Below are 26,212 nucleotides of genomic sequence, written 5' to 3' on the forward strand. Positions count from 1 at the left end.
CTACAACGCGGACTGCAACATCTGGAGGCGGTTTGGGTGGCAAGAGTTGAACAGTCTTCCTAATGAGATCTGCTCAACCTATTCTTTTATTAATTCCCATAAACGTTATAAAAACCCATCTTAACATGTAAACCCGCTATCTGTCCGGTCCTTATGATTGTTCCCACTGTGCATCATTCCGCCAGCACCGGGAAGCTTTTGAGAACGAGCGCATTTTAGGATAACTATAAATAGTAGCACTGCGTCAAAAATGCTGCTCTCTAATTTTATTAATTTGGGAACATTATCTTCCATCAGGTATACTTGAGAATCAACAACGCTCAAAACGTATTACAGATTTCTCAGCCTCACTGAAACGAGGGGACTCTTCCTCCCCCCCCCTCCCCCCCCAAAAGATAAAGCCTTCTGTTCTAAGGATACAAGGCCATCATGGATTCCTGCTACGGATGACCAGTCAACATCATTTTGGGAATCCAACAACAGAACTTCCAGTTGCACTTCCTTTTCAGCTTTCTCTGCCCAAAAGAGTTGAAAAGCTTGCATTGTCATAAAAAGCCTGTTCGAAATCTACCAGCTGTGGGAGAATATTCATCAGAATGATGGCTGCCATCCTGGATAACGTAACCGTTTGGGTTCATCAGAACCGTTGTCCTTAGGGAGGCACACTTATTTACTGCTTTGCCCAGCTGAAGTGTCCGGGTCACATCTGGCACAGCTGTTCAGGGCTGCAATGCATTAACAACCCCCCCCCCCCCCCCCCCCCCAGAAGGTACTGCACCAAATTCTCATGCACCCATCCGAACCAGAGGCCTTTCTAGGCCTCATGCCTCTGGGCTAAAACACACATCCTCTCTGTACAAGAGTTGCCAAAAATCAGACATCTGTCATGAAGGAGTGAAGAGTTGAGAAATACCTCCTGTGTGAATGAATCACACTTATAAGCTGTAAACACTCCTGTGATAATTTTTTTCCTCCCATATTTCTCTTTTCACCCCTCATCAGCTGATCGAATAAAGCCTGCTACTATGTAATTTTAAGCAGCAAGCCAGAATATGGTTTTATTGCTCATCTAGAAGACAAATTAATTCCGATTCCACCCACATAATTTTCAGTTAATTTCTCTGACAGTTGTGTATTGTACACAATAGTTTGAGCGATGATGTGCCATTGTGTTACTACTACATACAATGACCTAATAAGACATTTTTCATCCTAAAGAAAAATTGTTTTGCCTGTAATGGAACAGCTATGCTTTTCCCTTCAAGTACTGCCTTTAGTGGCCAAGGCAGTGCCTACCCGAGTGCACCAATGTAAACCCTTCTACCTGGTCCCAGATCTGCTCAGGATGAACTGGTCCCTTAAGTAGTTTACCACTAAGGAACTTTTTGTAATACTTGCGGGGAGTCTGCATAATGTCAAAGCAAGTTCCGCCGTTCCCATTTGTCTAAATGGGCGATATTACCAATGGATGTCATTTTCACTTCCATTTGTTTTGTCTCTTCCGACATGTGTAGTGAACATGTGTAAGAAAGTGAAATCAGCCAATCCATGGAGTCCCTCTTTCCACACAAGCACAGACCTTATGTCCCTAATTTTGAGCTGCAGAGTTTTGCCCGACATCCCATTTGAGCTTCTCAATAACCCTGAACAATGCATGTCTGATTTCTACTTGCTGTAGTAGTGCAGTGCTGTAGGAATGTAATAACCTTATAATGGTCAATTTTGTCAGCGCCACGAGGCGGGGCTTCTTTGCCAGTGGTAGGTTATTGTTGGGGGAGAGTAGGCCTTTTCCCCATTTTTTTTGGGTTAGATGAAGAATCCATCATTACTGTTAGTGAATATTTCAAACACTTGGGAATCCAAGCAAGCTCATGATTCCGTTTTCTTTACATTAGTCAATATATGTTTCTGTTTAATAAACCAGACCAGCTACTTCTGCTCTTTTCACAACTTCCATAAACGTTCGCAAATGTCAGATAAACACATAACACTCACAAAGAAGTAACCATTCTGAAAGTGCACTGTATAATTACATATGAGAAGGTAGTCAATGCGAACTCATAAGCTGTAAAATTTGTTTGTGCAAAGCAAACTGTTGTTTCAAATGAGCAAAAAGCGATTTTGGGCAAACACCTCTGGAACCAAAAAACTGAACGGATTGATGTACCTCAAGTGAAGGGAGTGTCCGGCTTTTCTACCTTGTATCTTATGGATGTTGACAAAACTAATATACTGAGGACGATGGATACATGGGTCGAAGTTGATTCTTTGTGGCAGATCACAGCAGAACATTAACCACTCTAATTACTCAATAACTATGTTCACAATTATACATATTAATCTTCAGATGTCTTAACCAATGAAGTGAAAATCTTTCTGTTTCAAGCAAGAGGTTTGTACACCTCCACGATCAAGTAGTCAACTGGACCCTTACGTTACAAAACCAACACGATTTACTACTAGTGCAATGCAGAAAGCAACACAGTGGCAGTACCAATTCATGAGACAATCCAAGTTTCTGCGGAGGAATAAGGAAGGTAATAGCAGAGCATAATTATTTTGCATTTTACATTCAGCCCAGCGGTCTCTAAACACAGATGAGACAATAGATCTTTGGATGTTTGGGGAAACAAGTACCTTAGGCACAGTGCATTCTCACTCCTCTTTAGTTACTCCAGTACATAGAAAGGCGTCCCATTTAACTTAATACCGTAGTAGGGTGTCTAAGCCTTATGTACTACAGACAGCTAAATTATGAATGGTGACAGAGTGGTGGGTTCAATAATTGAACTAATAGATGACAATAAGATATGAATTGAGGAACTTCTGGCCATCAGGTAGACCACTTCCAATGTTACAAAAATAAGAGCACAAACAGATGTGAATCATTCTTTTAGGAATGCAATCTTGGACCCTCTTCCCCCAGTTGGCTATTTAACACAGCACTGGTAAACTGCAGGTCAACCTCAAAAATGCCAAAATGTTACACTATGATGCAAATTCAACAGTCATGATGAAAATGAAAGTTTTATTTCCACCATTGTGTACATGTTGTGATGTACTGGAAATGGGTTCTAAACCACCCAACACCCACCCCGAGGGAAGGCTCCGACCCTAAATTAAGTGTTGATGAGACAATAATTCAACACTAGCAGGACACATTGTTATTTTTGCATATATTATTGTTACAAATCTACACAAGAACACAAATATTAGCACCTTATGATAGCAACTTTACAGCACTTCTGGTTTTATCAATGGCAAGCTCTGAATTGTGGCAACAAGGGAGACTGCTGCAGCAGAAATGATCTATTTTTACTATCACCAACTGCCCATCTTCGGTGACTGAGGTGCTGCATTCCTGACAAAAAGAGACATTGCCAGGGAAAGGACTGCACCACCATATTGGCAGTGCCACACTGGGCAGCATGCCAAGTGAGTTTGGCTCTAGGTTACAGTGAAACCAGAAGCGCATGCTAGGTTTCGTGGTGTACTGCATGCACTAAGGGTAAAGCCATAGCCACCATGGAGAGCAGAAGCATAAAGACTACTCAAATGTTGAGGCTATAGTCATCCACCAGATCAGGGATATGTTGCCTTCTGTCAGTATCCTCTTCTGCCCGTGCCTTACCCAAACCATCACATTTAAGTGAATGCAGAGGGGGGGAGGGAACAGAACATTCCTGATGAAACCCTTAAGAAGTCAGTGGCAAACTCACCCCCGGAACAGCAGCAGATGGTAGACGGGGGCCAAAGAGGAAGGGAATTTTCTCTAGGTTACAAAACCTGAAGAATGTCAAGGCTGTTCTTTAAAATGGAGACCAAGAGCGTCAGAGAACTCCCCCGACAAAGCTGCTACATTCTTCCAAGAACCCTCACTTTCAAATACACTTACTTCTGGAGTACACAGGCGCCACCAGTAGACTATTAGCTCTAAAACCGAATTACCAATCTAATGCACAATTACATATTCGGTTTAACATCTACTGACAAAACAGGAATGTTTTAATGCTTCGGTTAAAGTAAAATGGTGACAGTTTTTCCGCAGATGAAGTGTCGTTTGGTCCCAGGTATCTAAAAGAGTGATCTCTTCTATAAGCCTATAAAAGAGTAGCAAGAATTCCAAAAAGAGGGTTCTGGTGGAATATAAACAAACATTCCTAGTCAAGCCTGCCTTGTCCCAGCGATAAGACATGTCTAAAGCACAGATAATTGAAGTGTACTCTCCATTCTGTATGTAAGCAATGAAGATGTCTCTGCACTGCCTAGGCATGATCAGATTTCCTTCACAGAAAAACTTGCAGAAGAACAACCACCATCTGCGAGTCCTTTGAAGTAAAACACTAATAAACAGCTTGCCTGTTTACACATTTATTACTCGTCGAAACCGGATGCCTTTGTTCCGGGCGACCCTTGATCCTTCACCTAAGAATCACGCTATACTAGACTGTGTGCATATTTGTACACTGTTTTATACACGTATGAATTATTTTTGGTTAAAAGCATGATAGCAAGATGTCAAATTTCCACAAGTCACCTTTTGTAACATAAATGACAACAACCACTTTCCTGTGACGAACACTTAATAAGGTAACCTAACTTGGAAACTGGCGAATTCCTTCACCAATAACTAGTGCCTAGCTTGACGCAATATTCTAGAAATTACTTTCCCTTATACTGAGAATAAAACCAAATATTTACGATATTATGTGCAATTTTTTTCAGCATATCAGAGATAAATCACAAGCTGTGAAGTATTCCAAAAAAATATTAACAAAAATGAGACATAACTACCAATTTTTGTTTTAAATAAATTAAGTTGCTATGGTGGGTACACCACAAGAAGCATTACTTTGAAAGGGATTGGTGGACTGTACAGCTCGCTTTACACCGACACTGGCCCTTCTGCCACAGTAGGATCATGGTATCCAGTGTGAGAAGAGACAACCCAGCTCCGAAACACATTCAAAATATTTTCTCTTTTCCATGTTCCAGCAGCACAACACCTCACAGCAACTCTTAAGCCCACAGTATATTCGAGGAAGGGTTGAAGGGGAACGTACGATGCTGGCTAGTCTGAGAGAACAGCTCTAGGGTCATCCTCAGTCAATCATGACAGCTGAATGAAAAGTGAAAAAGTGTGGGGTCCGAGTCCTCACAGATCATCTACATTAGCCACCATTTAAGCATGCAGGCTTTAGCCAGCTAGGCTAGGGATTTTCTTTAAAAAAAAAAATGACATAAAATAAAGCTTGGGGGAGGGATGGTTTCCATACATTTTATGGGCAATTCATGAAAAAGCCTTGATGTTTTCATAGAAACTGGAATTTCCGTTCATGCTTAATATCACTGGAAGGAGATATCAAGTATACGAATACCGTTGAGGAAAAAGCAAGTACTAGTGTCGAGAAGAACAGTCAACTATTCTGGGGTGAGATATGTAGAATCATACCTTCCATCAGTATCCAATTCAATCTTCCTCCTCATTTCTTTCTGTTCACACAGAAGCAAAACATTTCACTTACCCAGTCTTCCACGTTTGGAGCTCCTTCCTCGAGAAATCTTTCCTTCTCCCAAAGTATGTTTGGTTTGCCAAATTTGTTAACCGTGCGTCGAGTTTTGACAGCAAAGAAGATAATGAGGGCAAATGCCACAACAATTAGGAACCCCATGACTATAGCAATAGCCTATAAAACAAACAAAAAAACGTTAACTCGTTAGAAGCGTCCAGTGAATTTTTGGTCTCTTCAACAAGTTTTCAAATTGCATTAAAGTCGATTTCCTCACATCATTCTCTTCAAACCTTGTGACTAAGACACTGCGACCAAACTAGACACAAGTACAGTTCATGTAGAAAGAAAGGCCTACTTTTCCACGTTAATAACTTTAACCCGTTTCCTTAGTTTTCCACTGTGCTCGGATGGTCTCCGTGGGCAGGTACTTTTCTACTCTGAACCACACTAGGAACAAAAATGGCTCGTCTTCAACGTGAACTGCCAAATATACATGATAGAGAAGCTGCTGTGTACACCCTAACTTTCTCGAGCAGCGAATCCTCGCCAAACGCCTTTTAGGCCTCAGCCTCCTAACCAGTGCCCTATCAGTAAAATAAAAACTATCACTTGGGCTCAAATGATTGCCTGGCAGCTGGAATCACCATACTAATTTTAGCTGGACTGCACCACTTTGACAGAGTAGATTCCCCCACCGCGCTGCAGAAGTAGAGCCCTTTTAGGCTGGGGTTGGGGCGGTAACTCCTGGCACGTCCTGCATCACTTACTGTCCTTTTCAGTACTCATCTTAAGGTGAGAACTAGTCCCTAACACGCCAAGATCAAGTTCCTGATCAGTGACCCTATCAATTTTTTTTTTTTTTTAGCAAAACCAGAGGTAAGAGTGCATGTCATGATGAAACTTTCACTTTAACACTCCCAAAGATACTCCCGGACCCAAACACCTGCCTACTCTTTACCCAACAATCCCCGACCCGTGCTTAACTAAATACGCCCAGTGACAGGAGCCTTGCAGGATTTCTCCTCAATATTGAACAAGCCATTCTATTCACGGGGATACCGCTTCGTCCTATCAGCAGTCTAAAGCTATAAATGCGGAGGAACTGCTAATTTCTAAGGCAGTTATTCTTTCAATGACTCATGACGGCAGATTCACAGGGGCCATACACAACAGTTCAGTAAATTTCAATCTGCCAATACAGTATTTTTTTTTTTATCCAGAAAACACTGAGTTTATAGGTCAATTCATTCATGCTATGAATTGCCTTAATCTGCTAACAAAAAATGGGAGTCGCTCAGTAATTATTTAACTTTTGATATGTAGCTATCAAGAATTTGGCAGCTCCTACCATTTGGAAGAATATCACCTTGTCCAGAATATGTACTTTGTGTCTGCACTTCAAAGCCCCAGCAAATACCAGAATTGGGTGTCCCAAAACATTTTTACTCTAGTCATCTTTTGAACATTACCGCCATTATCGTATCTGTTTCACTTTCACATGCTTAACATTGGTTAGAAGCGTACAAATATATATGGTGGAGTTTTTCAGGCATCATGTGTCGCCAATCTAGAAACTTCATATGCGGTCTCTCTGGGTGTGTGCGTGGTGCTGTGGAATGTCCCTCCAAATATTTCCCCATTCCTTTTCAGTTATTCCTATGTGGACTGTGCTTTCCCAGGAGGCTTGGTACTTGCATTGCTGTGTGGCTCAGTCTTCTAATGCTTGTTATCACTCCATCCCGGAGACCAATCCCCTCGTTCCCAGGTGTTAAGCAATACCAACTCCCCCTACTGTAACGTGGTATGTGCAGGTCTCTTTCACTTCACGTTCAGAAAGGGAACCCCAAATCCTCTTGTCAGTCGGGAACATTGTAAAGAATGTCAAGTTCCATACAACAGAAGGCTTCAAGGGTACCTGAATCCACTTTAAGGCTGATTTCATCTATAAATAATCAGCGTGTTATCTATGGTTCTGCAGAAGAGGATAGTCCCCCAGTGCATTATTTAATGTATTTTCGAGTTCAAGAGGTTGTTGTAGGACAAGTCGCTCTAGTAGGGAACACATTCCCTCTTTATCTCAGGTTCTGTCATACTTCCACAGATCTATAGGCTAACGATCCATTGAGCAGCTCTATGATCAATGACTTGTGCCTACAGGCAATTCACTTTGCGGGTTTGTCAAGCACAATTCATATAGGTCTCTTCATTCAATAGATCGGTCTAGAGACCATGGTATTCTGGGCAACCGACTTCTATTATAACTTGCGCCCTGAAAGACTCATGCCTAACCGCATCAATCACTATGTCACTAGCCACAAAGAGAGAATTACAAGGTAGTGATGGGGAATGAGCTGTTTGGAGAAAATGCACAGAATGAGGAAGAGTACAAGTAAACGTGAGAACTAAAGTGTCAACAGGTGGGGCCATTTGTGGAGCGGTTGCAAACATCCAATGTTTCTAGCAACCATGCTAGATTGCAAATGCAATAGGCTACATTGCAGGAGCCTGCAAGAAATCTGTCAAAATCCCACTGAGGTTCTACAAAATATGTTTCTGCCAACTACATTGCATAGAGTTCAACTGGACTTGGAGGAATCAGGCCCACCTAGTATGATTTATTAACCTTGGGAAAGAATTCGAGTTTACTGTACTATAGACAACGCTGTTAGGCATGCACTTTAATTTGGTTAAATTTTAAATAATTGTTTAAAAAATAGATGTTTTTAGTAAGTTTTAACATCAGCAACTCACATTTATACTTAATGGGTCTTTTCCAACGTTGCGAGACGTTAGGATAAGCGAGACTGTACAGCTCTTGCTGCATTCCTTGCCCTGAGGTCAAACTGAGCAGGAACAGGAAGCAATGTTCTAGATGTTTGTTAGTTTCACTGTTATAGTACTCCACTAATTGTACAACCGTTGTTACAGTTCTACTACTTCCCCCATTTCAGTTAAAACTCACTTATTGGAACACTTATGTTGAGTATTAAGCCCCGATAGAAGCTCTTTAACAGTAGTTTAGGTTTTATGCGTGGCTTGACAGTGCAATTGTCAGAGACCTTATGTAATCAACAGGCAGAAAGCTTTAAGAAGCGCTACAGAGAGGGGCGCGGCCTCCACCTGTGTGTCGTATATCAGATTCAGATTTCGACTAGGTAGCAGTTGTATTGTCATGCTGTAAAGTGTGCTTTGCTGCACCTTTTGCCTTGTGGGAAAGCCTACGCTACACAGAGCAAGCTCCGATTTGGTTATGGTGAAAAGCCACTGATCAAAACTATAGGACCGACGTGTTTACTATGAAAAGTTAAAAGAGAAGCAGTAGGGATTACTTATTTACTATGAAAAGCATATGTTAAAGATAGGCCTTTATGGGTGGATTGCCATTAAGCTGTGCTAAAGCGTGGAGACGGGTATTTTGTGAACGTGGATCTCACAGATCACCACAGAAGACATGAATTTTGGTTTACTCCCTGGGGCAATCTTTTAGGGTAGAAGATTTGCTCTTTGGAAATCCTTTATGACTATAGCTTTGGCAACTGGAATTTTGTTCATATTTGTAGTTTTAGGACTGCATAGCAGTGCTTGTTTTATCACAAACCTTGTGCTAGACAAGGTGAGTGGGTGTTTTTTTGTTGTTATCGAGACGCACCAATAATTAAAAGCCGATTGGTCTGATTGGTTCTTTTGAAAAACATTGCCAAATGCCATGGGTCTGATCTGTTTAGTATGAAACTTTGGCAAAAGCAGAAGACCTTGTACGTTTATTATGAAAAGCGTGAGTGACAGCCAAAAGACCTTCAATGTGTTAACAACTTTGTAGTTGTACGGGATCTCACATACTTCTATTGTAAGCAAATGTTTGCTGCTGGTTACACTCTGACAAACCCTGGGGTAGAAGATTTGCATGCTGATAATCCTCGTTAGGCCTCATTAATCGGAGTTGTATATTTTTCAACAAGTGTAGTTTTGCACATACTTGAATTTCGTTCCAATTTTGCCTTGTGGGAAAGGATATGTTTAGTACAGTAGGGCTCAGCTGGTTAGGCTAGTTTACTGGGAAAAAGTTAAGTCGGGTGCCACAGTATTGATCTGCGTATTAAGAAACGTTAGGACAAAGACAGTAGGCCTGATTTATGTATTATATAAAGCCACGTTAGGGCCAGTAGGCCTTTAAAGGTGGATTCTCATTACAACATGACACATAAGTAGACAGTTATTGTGTTGATGGATTCTTCTAGATTATAACAGGCAAGGGACCTGTTGTTATTTAGCTCTCTGTCAAAATCCTTCCAGGAAGCTATCCGCAATGTGTGAACTTTTGTTGGGCTGTATTCGGAGAGAGTGAATATTGTTTTGACAACTCTTATTTGGTACATATTTCGAATTTCATGACTGTATACTTCAGTTACCTTGTAGGAAAACTGTATGTGCAATATAGAAAGCCTGAGTTACAGTGATGAGCCAGAAAAAAAAAAAAAAAAAGTATAGGCTTCATTTGTTTATTAGAAAGGTTATTTCAGAGTCCATGTGTCCATTTTGTTTATGATGGTACATTTCAAAGGTAGCAGAACTGGCTTAAATACTGTGAAATTCATATGTTAAAGCTAACAGGCCTGTGATTTTATACTGCGGTAATGCATGAAGACAGGAGTTTTGTTACCAGAAATCTCACAGATTACTGTAAGAAGCAAACATTGTTTGTTACCTCCTTTTTTCAATTCTGACAGTAGAAGATTTGCACCAATCCTTGCAAAATCCTATGAGATGAGAAGAGCTTCCCATGTGTATTTGTCCCATAGGCCCTTGCAATAGACAATTATTTCTAAGTAGGACAGCCATTGTGGAATGGAATTAACTAGAGTATAGCAATATCAACTGAATTATACTGTGGACAGTGTACCATTGTTTTCAGTACTCGAAGATGTCCAACCAGTTGATTTCATGCTGGAACTTAAAAACAATACATTGTGTACAATATTAATGCAATGTAGCCACCCACTGCTATAATAAACTTTATTTTTGTGTTGCAAGTAATGTTTATGTAGTGGCTCGTTTTCTTTTTTCCACTTTTATTCTTTTAAAATATCTTCTATGTGCTTATATATTGTGTGTCTGTTTTAATGCGAGTGGGTGAATGCACGAAAGAGTAAGTTGGTGCAACAATGAATGCATGAGTGGATGGTTAAATGAACGTGCGCATGATTTGCTGAGTGCCTTGACTTACAGGTAACTGCAGATCTCCATTCTAAAGCTAGACCCAATTGCTATTTTTTTTTTAATGCAAGGGTTTACTGAACCAGGGGGTTACGAACAAGAGAGGGTTACATCTTTCAGTAATGTCTCAAGTTTCATTACCGGGTCAGTGCAAGTTCTCAGAAGATACCGGATCTCAAAGAGAAAGCTTACATAGGATATGCAACTATGATGAGCAAGGGATGCTTCCTAAAATATGCTTGCCTAACCAAAACAAAGATTGAAGGTGGGGCATAAAAGCATATATTCACTGATACACTCACTATAACCTGCGAGTCTTGTAACAGAGTTTTTTTGCCTGGCTCACAGATTTGAAAAGAAGCGATTTAAATGAAGCGTCTTTATAACTAAACTAAAACTTACTGGTAACTGTCGAAGTACCTGCACTCACATGAGGATTCACAGTTACTCTACTTGTCGACCCCATCCACTTCTCACACTAACTTTCCACCCCAGATTATACAAGTGTGAGAGTAAGAAAACATACTTTTTCCAAACAAACCATTCCTCACTCTATCCCTCCTGAAGACCATAAACAACCATAACCACCACTACAACTTCCTTCACCAATAACTATTTTACTGATGTAAAAGCATCACCAGGGCCCGACATTCACCAGCTGCTGCAGAGTGGCCAGCACAATGAGGCTGTAGATGTATCACCGAGGCATGGAATGACTGGAAGAAAAATAAGCAAAAATGCACTAGGTGAATGCAAAATTTGCAAGCATGCAGCCACCATTTTCTACTTCACAGAACTTGGGCTTTCTGGAATTCGAGATTTTCAGAAAATCCTGAAATGTAATTAAAAATAAAAATAAAAGAAAGGTAACACCACCAAGGCGATGATTAAGTGCAGACCCTGGTCAGAAGCACGAGTGGGTGACGGGAGCCAACCCCAGTGTGTACAGCAGTGGATTATGAGTACATAGTAGGCGAGTGCAGTATATCATAACTGAACTCTGCAAATTTACCAGAAATTCACACAAAAATGTTATAGATGGTCCTGCAAAAAAATAAAAAGAAAAGAAAAATTGCTAGTTACTGTGTGCTTCTGTTAAAACATTAAATATCCATCCAGCACTACAGTTCAACCATTGTTCTCATTTTAGGGTGAAGAATAATAAAACAGAACCAAAATATGTGAAGACTTCATTTACATATTAGAGTTAACTAAAGCGAACAGTGCAACGTAAAGCCGAATTAAGACAAACAAACCTCTTGGGGCTCCACGACACAGTAGTGATAGAGGTACTGATTCACAAACACTCCTGTGTTTGTCGGCGCATAGTACTGGCTGCATATTGTGACTATTTGGGTGTAAAAGACTGATCCAGATGCTTGTGCAGTTGGGTTTACACCAATGATGTACACTATAGTTGCAATGAATACCAAGGCGCCAAGCACAGCAGATACAACGATCACAATCAAATAAAACTTCCTGGACCTCGAACTATTAGTCCTAGTAACAGTCATTATGAAAACCACCATCCCACACAGAAAGCAAAAGGCAGCCATAGCAATCATGAAGCCTTTGGCAGCTCGGGGATCAGTGTAATTTCCTCCATATGCAAAATTGTATCCGTAGTTCGATGAACCTGAACCAAATGAACTCGACCCAGCGTAGGCCGGAAATCCTCCCATTCCACTGCCAGCAAAGTCCATATCCCAGGCCAGTGTGGAAGCAACACAAGCAAAGATGCCAATTGACAACACTACGATGAAGATGGACATAATCCTGATTATGCCTGGAGGGGAGGTCCATTTGTAAAAGTGATGAACTTCATCCTCTGGATAATACGAGTATGCAGGCTGGGAACGCAGCTCGCCCATATACACATCCCTGCTCGGAGCATAGTTTGAAGTTGGGATGTACTGGGATGGATTGCTGGAAGGCGAGAGAGAGAGTGCTGGTTAGCTGTGTGACACATTCTCACCAGGAAACACATTTTACTTAAGCATTTGAATATACTATTAATTAGATGTTCACGTTTGAGACCGTTTCATAACAGAATGTTTGCAATGCTGCAAAAATATCGGACTGTGCAGACTTCTGCATTTTGTGGATTTTCTGCATGTGCAGAGCTGAAACCACCTTTAAGTGAAAACTGTCACAGGGCTAGAATGTGTTAAGCCAATGTCATATGCTCGCCTTCAATAGCACATACAGAAAGCAAATGCATTGCACCAAGCATTTTTCTATCCCACTGCCTTCTAGCTGGATCAGGTAGGATACCAGAGAATCTCCGTTTACTGCGATCAGAGTTCTCTTTTTCATGCACACTCTGCTGTGATACAAGTCTACAAATTAAAGGCAACTATAATTCTGATTAAATATACATTTAGTTGAGAAATACAATGATGAAGGACCATGGGGGTGGGAGGAAAGATTACCACAAACGAGGACAACCTCAAACAGGAAGGCCAGGGGGACAGTGAAGGGAGGTGGGGTTTATAGAAATCCCTTTCCCTCATAGAGCAGCCACTCTGAGCCAGGGCAGGTTGAAGATCACAATTGCAGGGTTAACGCATGTGTACAATGTCAATGTATTCGACATCTACCACAGCTATAATACATTAATTTCATACAACACATTTTTGCTTCTCGCATGTTTACTTAACAATGTAGCAAGATAGGTTATCAAGAGAAAACTCCAAGACTGATATAAGCATTGTTAACACATGAACTGCTAAAGATATGAAACCAAATATGTACACTATTTATCAGCAGTACATTAAAAGAGCTGGCTAGCAAGTGGATATTTACTATTCATCTGGTCGATAAGGCGGAGGACTTTCAAAAGGTCTGGACGACATGGCTGCTCCAATTCAATGGTACGGATGTGTGGATAACAAGCGTCCACCTCTCAACAGGGTCCGGTTCTACAGCAAAGACCTGCAAAAGCAATAAGAACTTCATTACATGTCAAAGTCTTAGAGTTCAAATTCAAGTTAACTCGCATCAATCATGTCACCTTTTACTAGCATAAAATTCGGGAGCCTTAGTGGTTCACTGTGGGACAAAAGTGTTCAATACTTATCTCAGGCAACTGAGACGGCTGTGCAGTTTCATCCATATTCACAGATAATATACAAAGGATTGGGGGTTAACCCCAGTCCCAAGCACTGTGCAGATGCTTCAAGACTAGGTTGCACAACTATGGTGACTAAATAAACATGATACGACACACCATTGTAGTATGTCTCCCTCTAACACACCTAAGTGCATGTTTTCTAGACATTATGCAAATAACCAAATTACACTACCCTCTAATCAAACTCGTGTTATTTTTCAATAGTTTTATGCTAGGACAGAATTTTAGAAGTTTGACTCTCAAGTGAGCTGACTTCCAAGCAACTCTAAGAGAAAAATGTGGGAGCCCACATCAGACACAAAGGTAAATTCATTGACACAGTAGCAAATATTTTGGTGTTTCTGCTGCATGGTATGTGCAACTGGCAGATTTTATGAGGTGGGCTCATAGATGTGCAATTAGTCGCCAAAACCAAAATGTATACAAAATGTTCTGTCTGGAATACCGTATAACTTTCTCTGGGGCAATGCAGCCTTGTGAGTACAAACTAACTAAACAGTCGTAGACATCCGAGAGGATTCTTTTACAAGAGGCAGCAGTATGTCATTCAGCTACTCTTCACAGTCCTGCCAACTCACACGGTGGCACGGTGACACAATATTGACACTCCTCACACGGTCTCCCAGTGAGGAGCCAATATCATACAATGACAGGGAAAAGGAGCTAAAAACCACTGTACACACTGATTTTCAGCTAGTTTTCGAAGGCTTTTAACTGCGGATGTCCATTAATGGGCTGCAGCTTTAGCAAGCTTTTGGTGTTTTTTGTGTGCGTGTTTAAAATTTTTTTTTTTTTTTTTTTTTTTTAAGGTGGGGGGCCGTGGTTGGGGCTAAAGTGCTTCTTAGGTGCTTCTCGGCACAAGGTCACACCCCCTCCTCAGAGGTTTCTGGTGAAGATGGCAGGTCTGTCTTCATGCTTGTGAAATTCAGTCAGATCAAACCTTTCAAGACTCGTGCATGTAAACAAAAAATTAAGCGCACAAAGCGTAAAGTGTGCAAATTATTGTACTAGGAGAATGAGGTCGGGCCATACTAACGTGATACAAACTGATGCAAAATTCATCCAACTTGTGCAACCGGCTGTCTCAAAATACGCTAGGGCTGGCCATCCTGCTACATGCAGCAAAGAAGGACCAGCGCTCCCGCCTTCCTAGCTCTGTGGGCTAGTAGCAATTTCAGTACAAGTGTTTTAATTGCTGTGTAGATGAACCTGTTAAGTTTACATTTGTTGCTCTAAAATTAACTACAACCCTGATTGCTAAATCAATTTTTTTTTTTTTAAATTTAGTGCTCCGTTGAGGCGTGACCTTTATGCCATTCGTGCATTTTCATGTTATTATTCTGTTATACTGTTCTTTGCATCCTACATATTATTTTACTCTATATACAAATTCTGTGCACTTTACTTTTTTTATTCAACCTTAAAAAAAAACTTTTTTTATTTTTTATAAAACGTTTGTTTGCAGTAGGTAGCCTTCATCTGATAGTTGGAAAAAAAGAACTACTCAGAATGCAAAGAAAAATCTTAGACTGAATGCACTTCTCGTACATTTCAATGACAAGTCTGAAAACTATGCAATTCTATCTGTGAAGAGGTGAAGGATAAACTTTGGCAGCATTAGTGATGCGATGAGATTACTTGGAGACAGAAGTAGGGCTGCCACAGAAATGGAGGTTTAAGTACTTGTACGATGATTTATGAGATGTTACTGAGGGAGGACGCATGACAGATGCAGACTGAACAGACAAAGATCAATACAGATCATGTGGTGAGTTGACTCAGGAGGAAGGAATACAAGAAGAAACTAATAAAGAGGGAAGCTTCCATGAAGTCCAGCTGCAAAGCAGAGAACTATCGGACTGCCGTTATGGAACTGGAGGCCCATTATTCAGTGGGCAGAAAGCAACCCGACGCAGGATGAAATAAGCAACAGTCTGATAATTGGTCTGTTGGAAGGCCAAGAAACAAGTGATGTTGCTACCTACATGACAAGTAGGTGAATGGACAGAACACGGTCAGTGCTATACAAGTGTGAGAGGAACTGAAGTGATTGTAAAACTCATGGAATGAACGGGTGCCAAGATAAGGCGAAGATGGCGATAAACACCACATTAATAGGGAGAATAAATTCTCTGGTTCCTTGGGCTTGAGCAATATGATCTTACAGAACTGAAAACTTAGAACAAAACTGGGGGAAATACAAAATGACATGCTCCATTTTGATAAGATCTGTCTTTCAAGAGAAAGTAAAAAATGGTTTGATGGCTTAGCAGACCGATGCCCAAGGGTTCCACTGAAAGCAGAAGAGGTAAGAGTTTCACAGCAGGATAGATTAATAGCTAAAATTGATCCTTCTCAGAACTGGCTAATCAAGTATAAATGTTACAGGGAGGAAAAAAAAAAAAAAAAATCAACAATTTCTCCAGGAGTTGGTGGAAGAAAAACTGTTGGTTCTCTCATGTGTTGCACACGACTGATGTATTATTTCCTGATGAGGCCTTAGAAAAGGCTGGGAGGCACATCTGGAATTGGATGGATCGCCAAGAGCATCCCCCAAATGAATGCTCATGTGTAGAGTGTGGAAAGCAGTCCATTATCTCAATTAATACTGAGGTGTTTTGTCTGATTTGCAATGGTCTGGTAAAACGTCAGTGCCAGCCTCCTAATTGGTTTCACTGCTCGAAGCACTGATTGGTTGCTCTATTTGTTTATCTTTGAAGACACTTTTGAATAGAACTTGCCAATTAAATTTTACTAATCTGCCAATATGTATGAAAGGACTCCCTCTAAAAAGGAGTACATTTCTATAAAAAAAAATAAAAAACATTTTTTATATATATATATATATATATATATATATATATATATATATATATATATATATATATATATCTCAGTAGGACAAAGATATATATTTTTTTTCCTCAAAAAAATATATACAAAGGTTAAAGGTCCATTATAGTTAGGTGAAAATGTTAGTAAAACATACCATCTGAACACAAAAAGTGTGCTTACTGGTTTTATCAAGGGATCAGCACCTCAACCAATATAAAGCACCCTATTGGCTCCAGCTCAGAGTACTTTAAAATCAGGGCAATCTCTCCTGGGGTCATGGATTCAATGACCTAGAAAACTAAAGGCCGGATTATGAGTTTAGGTATTATTTATCACCCGATATATAATTTCATTATTTATCAGGTGCGATAAATAACACCTATGAGTTTATAGGGAATAACATGCGGATTTTAGTGTTCTACACACCAACATTTGCATGCCATGGTAAGTGCAGTACTATTCCCATGTTAAAGTTCAGCAGGTTTAGCCTACAAAAATTTAATAAGGGTTGAATGATTTAACACATCTGAAAAATATCAGATGTGTTAAATACATTCAAACTTGTGGTTCCCATCCATGCGTAAACTAGGGTTCACGCAAGGGTCAGAATATTACAAGCATGTGCTTTTTTTATTTTTTTTGCTAAGGGGCAGCTGCGCTCCCAGTAGCCTTCCACAACATTAGAAAAATGATTGGTGGTGCCCCTTTCCCTTCTAGGGCCACCACCATGATCAAAAAACATAACTAAAATGCCCCTGCGAGGCATTACAGGAGCCAGTCCTTGCCTGCAGCAGTAACACAAATAGATCAACTTCTGCCGCTGCGCTTTTATTACATTTTTGTGTTGTCCTGGTCCCAAACCAAGACACCCACACTTTATAGTCACATTGTGGGAAGCGGGGGAAGCCCCAAGGTCCCAGCTTGCTCTCCCACTGAGCATCCCTACTGGTTGCTGGCATGAGTCAGCCATTACTTTACAATGGGTGTCCCGGTATCACTCAGGGCATCTACACCTTTGCTACAAGTGATGGGAAGTGAGGGGATCGGCCAGGCCCCACCGGCTTCAGAGCTAGGACCCATCCCATGTGTCGGCAGAAGCAGGCCATCATTTTACCATGGGTGCCCAGAGCCACCCTGGGCAACTACCTGCATACTGTTTGGGGCCACAGGGGCATCCCCAAGGCCCCCGCTGGCTTCCCAGCCAGCATCCATCCTGGTTACCAGTGGGAGTTGGTTCTGTTGCTTTGTTCCCAACCAGCCGGGAGCAGATTTTTTTGCTTCCTCAAAGTTCTCTGCCCAGAAGAGTGCAGATACAGAATTACAATTTATATTCCCAGCCGAACTCTCCTGAGCAGGGAACGAGTCATTATCCAGCGTGTTGGGGTCCCTGGAACACTGAATCTTCAAGCTCTGAGGGATGAAGGTCCCCAGGGCTGTCTTATGGGTGGGGAATGGGGCAGCGGGACAGAGGAATAAAGTTCAAAAGAGAAGGAGCGCATATCAGATAGACACATTACCCATATCATACAGGCAGGTGTTGCACCAGTCGCTGCATGGAAGCAAAAATGTATCCTATTTAGAGCATATTTACTTTCCCTTGGTGCATACAGCATATTTATTGGGCCTGTGGGGGAATTTTATTTCCCATCCTTTACTGGAGCACTGTTTCCATCAACAAAATTAAAGCATGGAAAGGAGCAGAAGTGCACAGAGTTAGAGTATCAAACTACTTGAACACCACATCCCTCATCATACTGGCCTACGTTTTAAGTAGAACTTGTAATCGTCTTTCTTTGCTTCAAAGTTTAGATGCTACACCTGCTAGGATCATTCTCCCATTGAAAAGGTAAATGTGCACACCCTCCCATTACAGTTGCTGGCACATGAGGAGTGAGATGGGAGAAAACATTCAAACCCTTTTATGTGACGCAGGAGACAAGTTAGAAAGGCCCATGCTGTACCCTTGGGCCCAAGGAGACCCCCTCAGATTATCCCAAACGAATTTCTCTTTATCCACCAGAGCCAAAGAAAAGGAGAGGCTGTTCAATCCGCATGTGTGGACATGCAAATCTATTATTAATAAACTGCCCTTTTTAATTGAGGACCAAATTATTTTTTGGTGATGAATATACTTCAACCTGTCGGCATTACTTAAAGAGATACTGGAAGACAATCACACCCATAACACACCTCCTCCAATGGGGCTCAAAACAATTTTCTGGTCTACTAGCAAATTAATTGTACAGTTTGACTTTAGAACTGAACATCTACTTGACCTATCTAGTCATTCTGATTTGTTTTGGCACATGTGGATATTACTTTGTAAGCCCTAGGCTCTAACCCCAACCACTAATTCAAAAGTAAATGGCAAAATATGTACCCTTAGAGCCAAGCCAAAAGGGGAAGATATTTTCTTGTAAAATTGACAGACCAGACCAGAGACCTGCCTGTCCAACAGGTAGGATATACCTTCCAGGTTTGAGAAAGTGGTCTTCAAACCTAAATTGGTCTTCACCCATTAACATTAGAGAAGAAAATGTAATTAGACACCCTAAAAGAGAGGGGAAACATGGAAACTCGTCAGATGTCTCTGAAAGGACAGGTGTAGGTCCACATCTCTAGCAAAGTACAAAACAACCTGCAGCCACAACAAGGACCAACTCCGCACACCCACCAGTAATTAGGCAGGACAAAAACTATAGCGTAGCAAGCCATGATCAGGCAGATGAGCCTCAGGGGTAAGGGGCCAGCCCAGTGCACATAAGCCTGGCCTGAGTGGCCACAGATTAGAAAACACACATGCAGCACCCACAAGTTACCCTGGCTCCCAAAATAATATGCATATTAAGGTGAAATTATTGAGAACTTGGTTTGCGTCAGCTATCACAACCAACTGTTGAAACTGGCTCATCACAAAAGAAATCAAACCACTAAATTGTGGGAAAAACTGTACTGTTGACTAAACAGCTCTATTGTAGGCACGCTTTTTTTTTTTTATTAGTACATAGATGAACGCAAGCTCAGCTCGCCAACAAGTCAGAATTCCGGGAGATGACATTCTTTTAATTAGGCAAACATTTTTATTACTACCTTTCTTTCTAGGGCTAAGCACTTTAGAAAACGCGGGGAGGGGGTTAAAAAAAAAAATGGTAGCATAACATTTACACAAATCCAATATAGTTTACTAAGCTGCTTTCAGTACCTCTCATCACTTCTACCCTCCCCTGCTCCTCCCTCTTCGATACTTCTATCCTTGCACCAGCCCCTACGACATCAGACAGGCCCGATGCACCCAATACACCTGCATCACACAAGAAGCTTACACCGGATGATGACTTCCAACCAGTCATGCGTGCAATATTCATCTTACAGATAGACCATTGCTTATATATCCTCCAGAGCCTGCCTTCAACTCGGAGAGCTGCACTAAAAGCATTCCTTAACGAAGCTACAAGACTGACACCAAGAATGTTTTTCTACAATGTACACCTATATGAATCACTGCAATTGCTTCCTCTATAAGTTTGCTGCAATCTTTAAGCCTGCATTACTGAAACTAAATGCACTCCCGTACTTGAGGAAGAAGCAGAGAGTATCATAAAACTATATCTTCGTAGCACAAACTTTCAGTTCTACAATAAATGATGAGACCTCTACGTTATCCTGTTACTATCGGGGTACACTCCCAAGACTTTAAAAAAGAACTATAGAAATAAGGAGGACCCTTTGTTGACACCTCTCAAAACTCACCTCGAAGTGTTCTGTTCTTATTCTGTTTAACACACCATGCTCCTCCACTGCACGCCTTCGCGACATATGGAGCTCGATGCCTCTATCTTGTTGCTTTTTTTTGGTATCTGAATGTTGGTGTCAGACCTAAAATACTTTAATCCTGGCTCTCCACTGCAGGGTCTACTTTTTCTCTGACAACCACTACCATCTTTTCCTTTGTCTAACTCATCTGGCTATGCCACACAATACTAGTGACTCTTCCACTGCATTTTTTAAACAATTTGTACCATTAGTAGTAACAAGTCTATGGGCCTGATTTAGCGTTTGGTGGATGGGTTACTCTGTCACAGTCGTGACAAATATCCATCCACCATATTGAAAGTGTCATTAGATATAATGCACTTGTACTACAGCAGACAGGATATCTTTCACTGTTGTGATAGAGTATTCGATCCGGCAAACTATTTCAGGCTCTAAATCTCATCCACACAGTCTGAAGAAACATAAAGACCTGTGTTTGATGGGCTGAACTTCTTTTTTCAGTGCACTTCAAGATAGAAGTGCTGAAGATAAAAAGGATTCCCTGCCCTGAATGTTTCCCAAAGCGTTAACGTTTTAGCCATTGCAATTATTGTAGTATGCAAGTGTATTTTAAAGCACTCAAATGGACAAAACTAAGTTAATAAAGTTCCTTACTAGTATCCCTTAAGCACACACAAAAACTACTGGCTTACAAAACTCAACATCTGCTTGGTGCTACAAAGCTGGAAGAAGTTGAGGTGAAACTGGTCAAATCAGGTGATGCATAGTACAATAAAGTGTCAATTCAAGGCGTCAATCTTATTATACTGTTGCACTCAGTGATTAGTATTACACCCCAAAGGGTTTAGATCATTTTTTTGGGTTTGGGGAAAAATAACCTACTGTTTTAAATCATATTCATAATTATTTACTTAACTATAAACTGTGGCGGTGACCAGTGTCCTACTAGGTTAATTAAGGCGCGTTTGTAGGAGTAGATGCATTTATTAGAACATTTAACAACTGCTTATTCGGGTTAGGAATTATACGGGAATTATTAACAGAGTTCTGGATAGCGCCATCAGTATCTAAATAGAATCCCTAGACTATATTGATTTGTAGCAATGAGAGTCCCACACTATAAGATTTTTAAAACGGCAGATACCCTTCAGCTTTAACAATACACTTAAACACATAGGACCCTGGATAAGAGGCACTGAGGCTTCAGACTCAGCCGAATTTAGAGAATGCTACTTCAAAAGAAACTTCTGCGGGTGAGTTGGTCCTGCTGGACATCTGTATCTTGGAACACTTCACCACCCTCTTACTGGCTAAACTGTGGGAGCTACAGCACCCACCATCTCTTCCAATTTTCTGGTACAGCTTAGTTTTTGAGTAGCAGGTGGTCCAGAGTCAATATTTCAGCCAAAGTTGACAACTTCTGGGATTCCCCGGGGGAGGGTAGGCATCATCTTTTCGCCCTGTTATTCGAAACATATGCAGGGGTCCTAAAAAGCTTCTTTTAGAACTTGGTTTCATTCAATCCAATTTAGAAGTGAATTTGCCAAAATAAGACCAGTTTGAATGCATTAGATATGTAATTCTAATGTTTGGTTTCACCCAAAGAAATAATGATAATCTGGTGCCTAACAAACAGATCCCAATTGAAGGACACCTGCTTACACCAGCAAAGAAATCAATTAAGTTTGACATCCTTTGATTTCAAAAGTTCTTTTGAGTTTTGAATTTAATGCAGCTGTGAACTTCAGAGACATGCGGAATAATCAGCTTTGCTGGACAAAGTCATTGTTGGCTTTACGATATCTAACTGCAATATACTGTCCCGGGCTAATGGTCTTCAACCTATGCCACCATCCAAATATAAAAATTTGGGGAAAAAAAAAAAGCCTTCTCCCCCTACCCCAACCCCATTAATGACTATTTCCTCACAATTACTTTGAAATTTGCAACAGAATATTTTTAAACAAGTCAAATACTGTTGTATACAGTTATCCCCTTTTAAACTACAGTCAAACATGATTGCCGGCATTGTTTTGCCAGCCAGGTCAAGTGTGATCAATAGTCTAAACTTTTATAAGAAATGAGGGGGGGGGGGAAGGGGAGAGGGTATGTGTGTTATTTGGGGCCTCCACACACTGAAATACTCACAGCTACGTCATTTGTACCAAAGAGCATTACGGTCCATTAAAGAGTGCCTCACAGCCACTCTGTCTTTTTCCAACGTTTAAGGTGTTGGTCAGCAGTCTAATCAAACTTCATCGATGTTCATCTTGGCCAAAGACCGGCATCCCCTTCATCTGGGGCCTATCACACAGTTTGAAGACCTTGGTTCTCGGAACAACTGCTAAATTTAATACAGATGTTCAGGGAGCTCCAGAAAGTTGCTTCCTAGTCAAGGAAACACAGCACAATTTGCCTTTACTGAAAACACAGCACTGGTTCCCCACAAGAGACTGGATCTACTAGAAGTATAAACAGGGGGTGATTCAAGAAATTTGAGAATGGGTGAAAATTATTGTGCTCATCATATCTGTAGACACAGAAACACCCTCCCAGAATACCTTTGAGTGACAACTGATGCTGCATTTACAACCAGGTTCTAAATATCTATTTTGAGGATCACAGACACTCGTAGTTACTGACTTAGCACTTTGATGCATAAAGTAGGTGAAGGTGAGAAATACGGGAGACCAGTGGGGGCTGAAGCGATACAGAGGGCTGGAAGCAACACTGAGGGCATGGAGGATGCAAAATGAAGCACAGAGAGCACATGAGAAAAGAAAACAGAAGAGAGAAAGAGCAAAGTGGAGCTGTGTGGAGAAGCACACTAGCAAGAAAGCAGCACAGACAAGGAGCACGCAAGGGCAAGCACATAACTGAGTGAGGAACCACACAGGCGGGATACAACAGTCTTTACACACTGTAAGAGAAGCATACTAGGGAGACCCCGGGAAAACGGGCACTTGTGAAATGCTAAAAAAAAAAAAAAAAAAAAAAAATGTATCCTTTCTTCAGGGCAGAGACAAACACAAGAACAGGAAAAAAAAAGCTCTCACGCTAACAAATAATCAGCAAGACAATTAGAGCGACAGCTCACCAATCGTAGGCAATGGGTGGGAAAGTTAAGCCCACTCTAGGCTAACAATATGACTTGAAACATGCACTGTCTAGTAAGTGATATCTAAAAAACAAAAAAACTGTGTGGCATTACAGAGCTTTGCAAGCCAATAAAGGGAAGCAATCTCAAAACACATCTGCAGCCACAATAGATGTTTCATTAGGCATAATTATACAGAGTGATTAGTTCAACATGGACGTACATTTTATAGAAAAGCAATAGGTCTGAAATTACCAACTGTTTTGCATTCCCTTAATATTAAAAACAAATGTGGATAAATAGAAATAAAGTTAGTATAACATACATATTGATCAACTGCAATGTGTAACAATAGATACAATGAAACATGATGCCTTAATATGTACTGATGCATACATGTTTGGTCTCAATAAGCCCCAATATATTAAAGTTTGGACATAATTCTTAAATATGTTTATTGTAACTGATTTTTACAAACCAAACAATTCCAGTATTTATCAAACCATTTTAATTTATCAAATTTGCACAGGCTGCCTAGTTGGTAGTTATGGACTTTTTGGCCAGTGTCTCTAGTGCCAAGCCATTCTGGCCTCTGCCCAAAAGGAGCATTGTTTGTAAAACGAGTGAGTGAAAGATAATAGATCTAGCCCTGAAATATCTGAACAGGCTGAGCATAGAGACACTTCATACTTAGGAAGACCTGCTAAACTCTAAAACGAAATTATTATAACACTCCCACGCTTCCTAGCACATAAACTTCACATCATACATGAATACAGAAACTCCAGCTTAAAAAAAAAAAAAAAAAAAAAAAAAAAAAAAAAAAAAAAAAAAAAGAAGAAGAAGAAGAAGAAGTTTCGGAGCTTGAAGCTGAGACAGCAAAGAACTCCCAATCAATACTTCGAGACACCATGCAGAACCTGGATTAACTGTCTCCTGAACCAAGGAAAGACACGTTTTACGACAAATTTAGAAGATTGATAGTTCTCTTATTCAACTCATCATTTACCAATGTACTTTCTCTTCCGCCTTAATTACTTGGCTGTAAGATATATACTTAACCCCCGGCAACGGGTCAGCTCATCCAAGACAGCAACATCATCTCTCTGTGCTCACTTGCTGAATTGAGTCCTAAAACATATTTTGCACACGTACTGCCCTTTCATGAATCAGACTTTTAATCTGGTATCTATACAAATTGGCACATTGCGTTTGATGCACTCCTTTAAACTAGTCTTCTTGATCCACTGTACTTATATGTTGATGTCACTGATAAAGTACGGCTTGGGTGCCGCTTGAGACTTCGACCTTCACACGAGGCCCCGGGCTTATGTTTACTTGACAGAGCACAAACATTCAGAACAAGCACGTGCAACGCAATAGGTCTTGCATTTACTTGAGTTAGAGTTATTAACGTTGTAAAATGGTAACTGGACTTTTCTTGCCACATAAATTGGTCAGCCCAGACTCATAATTTAATCTTTTCCTGCCACATAAATCCAGTGACCCTGCTTAAAACTGAAGCACTTCCATTTAACTTATGCCTTTATCTGCAGCAAAAAATGAAAGTGTTGCCATTTAGCATCCTAATTTAAATATGCCAGGCTAATTCCAATAGAATACCACTTTCACTACCCAACTATCAGAGTAGCAGCATTACAAAAATGTAATATTGTTTAGTTTTTGTCATTAAAACATACCCACAGCACAGAATAATAACAGTAACATAAAGCTAATGTTACATAAGTGGGAGAAAGCTAAATGCTAAAGAAATCAATCTGAAAATCCATTACAGATAAAATATATTTGAAACCCTACACCACAGTTTCTTCAAGACACTAAATAAGAGGCCCTCTTGATGCAATTAATGCTAAGGCTGGACTCCACAAAACCCTGACCCCGAGCAGTAAAACCCAGTTTGATTTGTACAATGACAAAAACATGCAAGGAATATTCACTGAACTTCACTGCATGTACATTTGACTTGTACATTTTTTTTGTCTGTGTTCTGAAAATATGAGATGATTTGTTTTTCTATTCAGTGGCTCCATGAGCACAACCCTAGTTAATAAGAGACAGTTTTACAAAACGTACCTGTACAGACTAAGGTAGGCCTGCTTTCACTTTCTAAGCACTCAAAGGTAAACAAAAATTGAAATATAAGTATGAACATGGTCTTAGTGAACAGTAAAATGCAAGGCAGCCGACATCTGCTGTTTGGTGCATATCTGGCAGCACAAATATATAAAAAAAGAAATGTATGGAAAAAGTTACAGAGTAACAAACGACGGGGAACTCCTATTAGCAACAAGCATGGTCGACATTAAGCAGGGACCGCCAGAGCCTTGGAGGTAGCGGCCGCCATTTTACTGGAAAAACAGCTCTAAATAAACCAAAAAAAGCAGATAAAGCGTGGCGCTTGTAAAATGGTCCTAGCTTGAGTGAAATGGAGGTGGGCAAGCTGCACCGTGCAGAACCAAAGAAAGGCATGGTCGCCATACTTAAAGAAAGCGCAGCGCCATGCAAAGTCACTAACACATTTTTTTAAAGAGCAGCAAAAAGACAAAAAAAAAAAAAACATTGTGGTCGTTCAAATGCATCTGTGTCGTAGCTCAAAAGCAAACACTAAAAAAAATAAGTAAGTAA

The 26,212-nt window shown here is 40.6% G+C and overlaps 1 protein-coding gene across 1 annotated transcript in view; it reads right to left on the minus strand.

Moving 5' to 3' along the window:
- The window catches only part of OCLN (occludin), an 84,541-nt gene that overhangs the window by 52,797 nt on the left and 5,532 nt on the right, over window positions 1-26,212 (minus strand). The window contains exons 2-4 of the mRNA XM_069224381.1: window positions 13,533-13,661; window positions 11,984-12,653; window positions 5,526-5,687 (exon numbers count right to left, since the gene is read on the minus strand). Of these exons, the coding sequence (XP_069080482.1) occupies window positions 5,526-5,687; window positions 11,984-12,653; window positions 13,533-13,582 (882 nt within the window). The 5' untranslated portion in view covers window positions 13,583-13,661. The remainder of the gene's footprint in view (window positions 1-5,525; window positions 5,688-11,983; window positions 12,654-13,532; window positions 13,662-26,212) is intronic.

Source organism: Pleurodeles waltl, chromosome 1_1 (genome assembly GCF_031143425.1).
Source record: "Pleurodeles waltl isolate 20211129_DDA chromosome 1_1, aPleWal1.hap1.20221129, whole genome shotgun sequence".
Taxonomy (NCBI): domain Eukaryota; kingdom Metazoa; phylum Chordata; class Amphibia; order Caudata; family Salamandridae; genus Pleurodeles; species Pleurodeles waltl.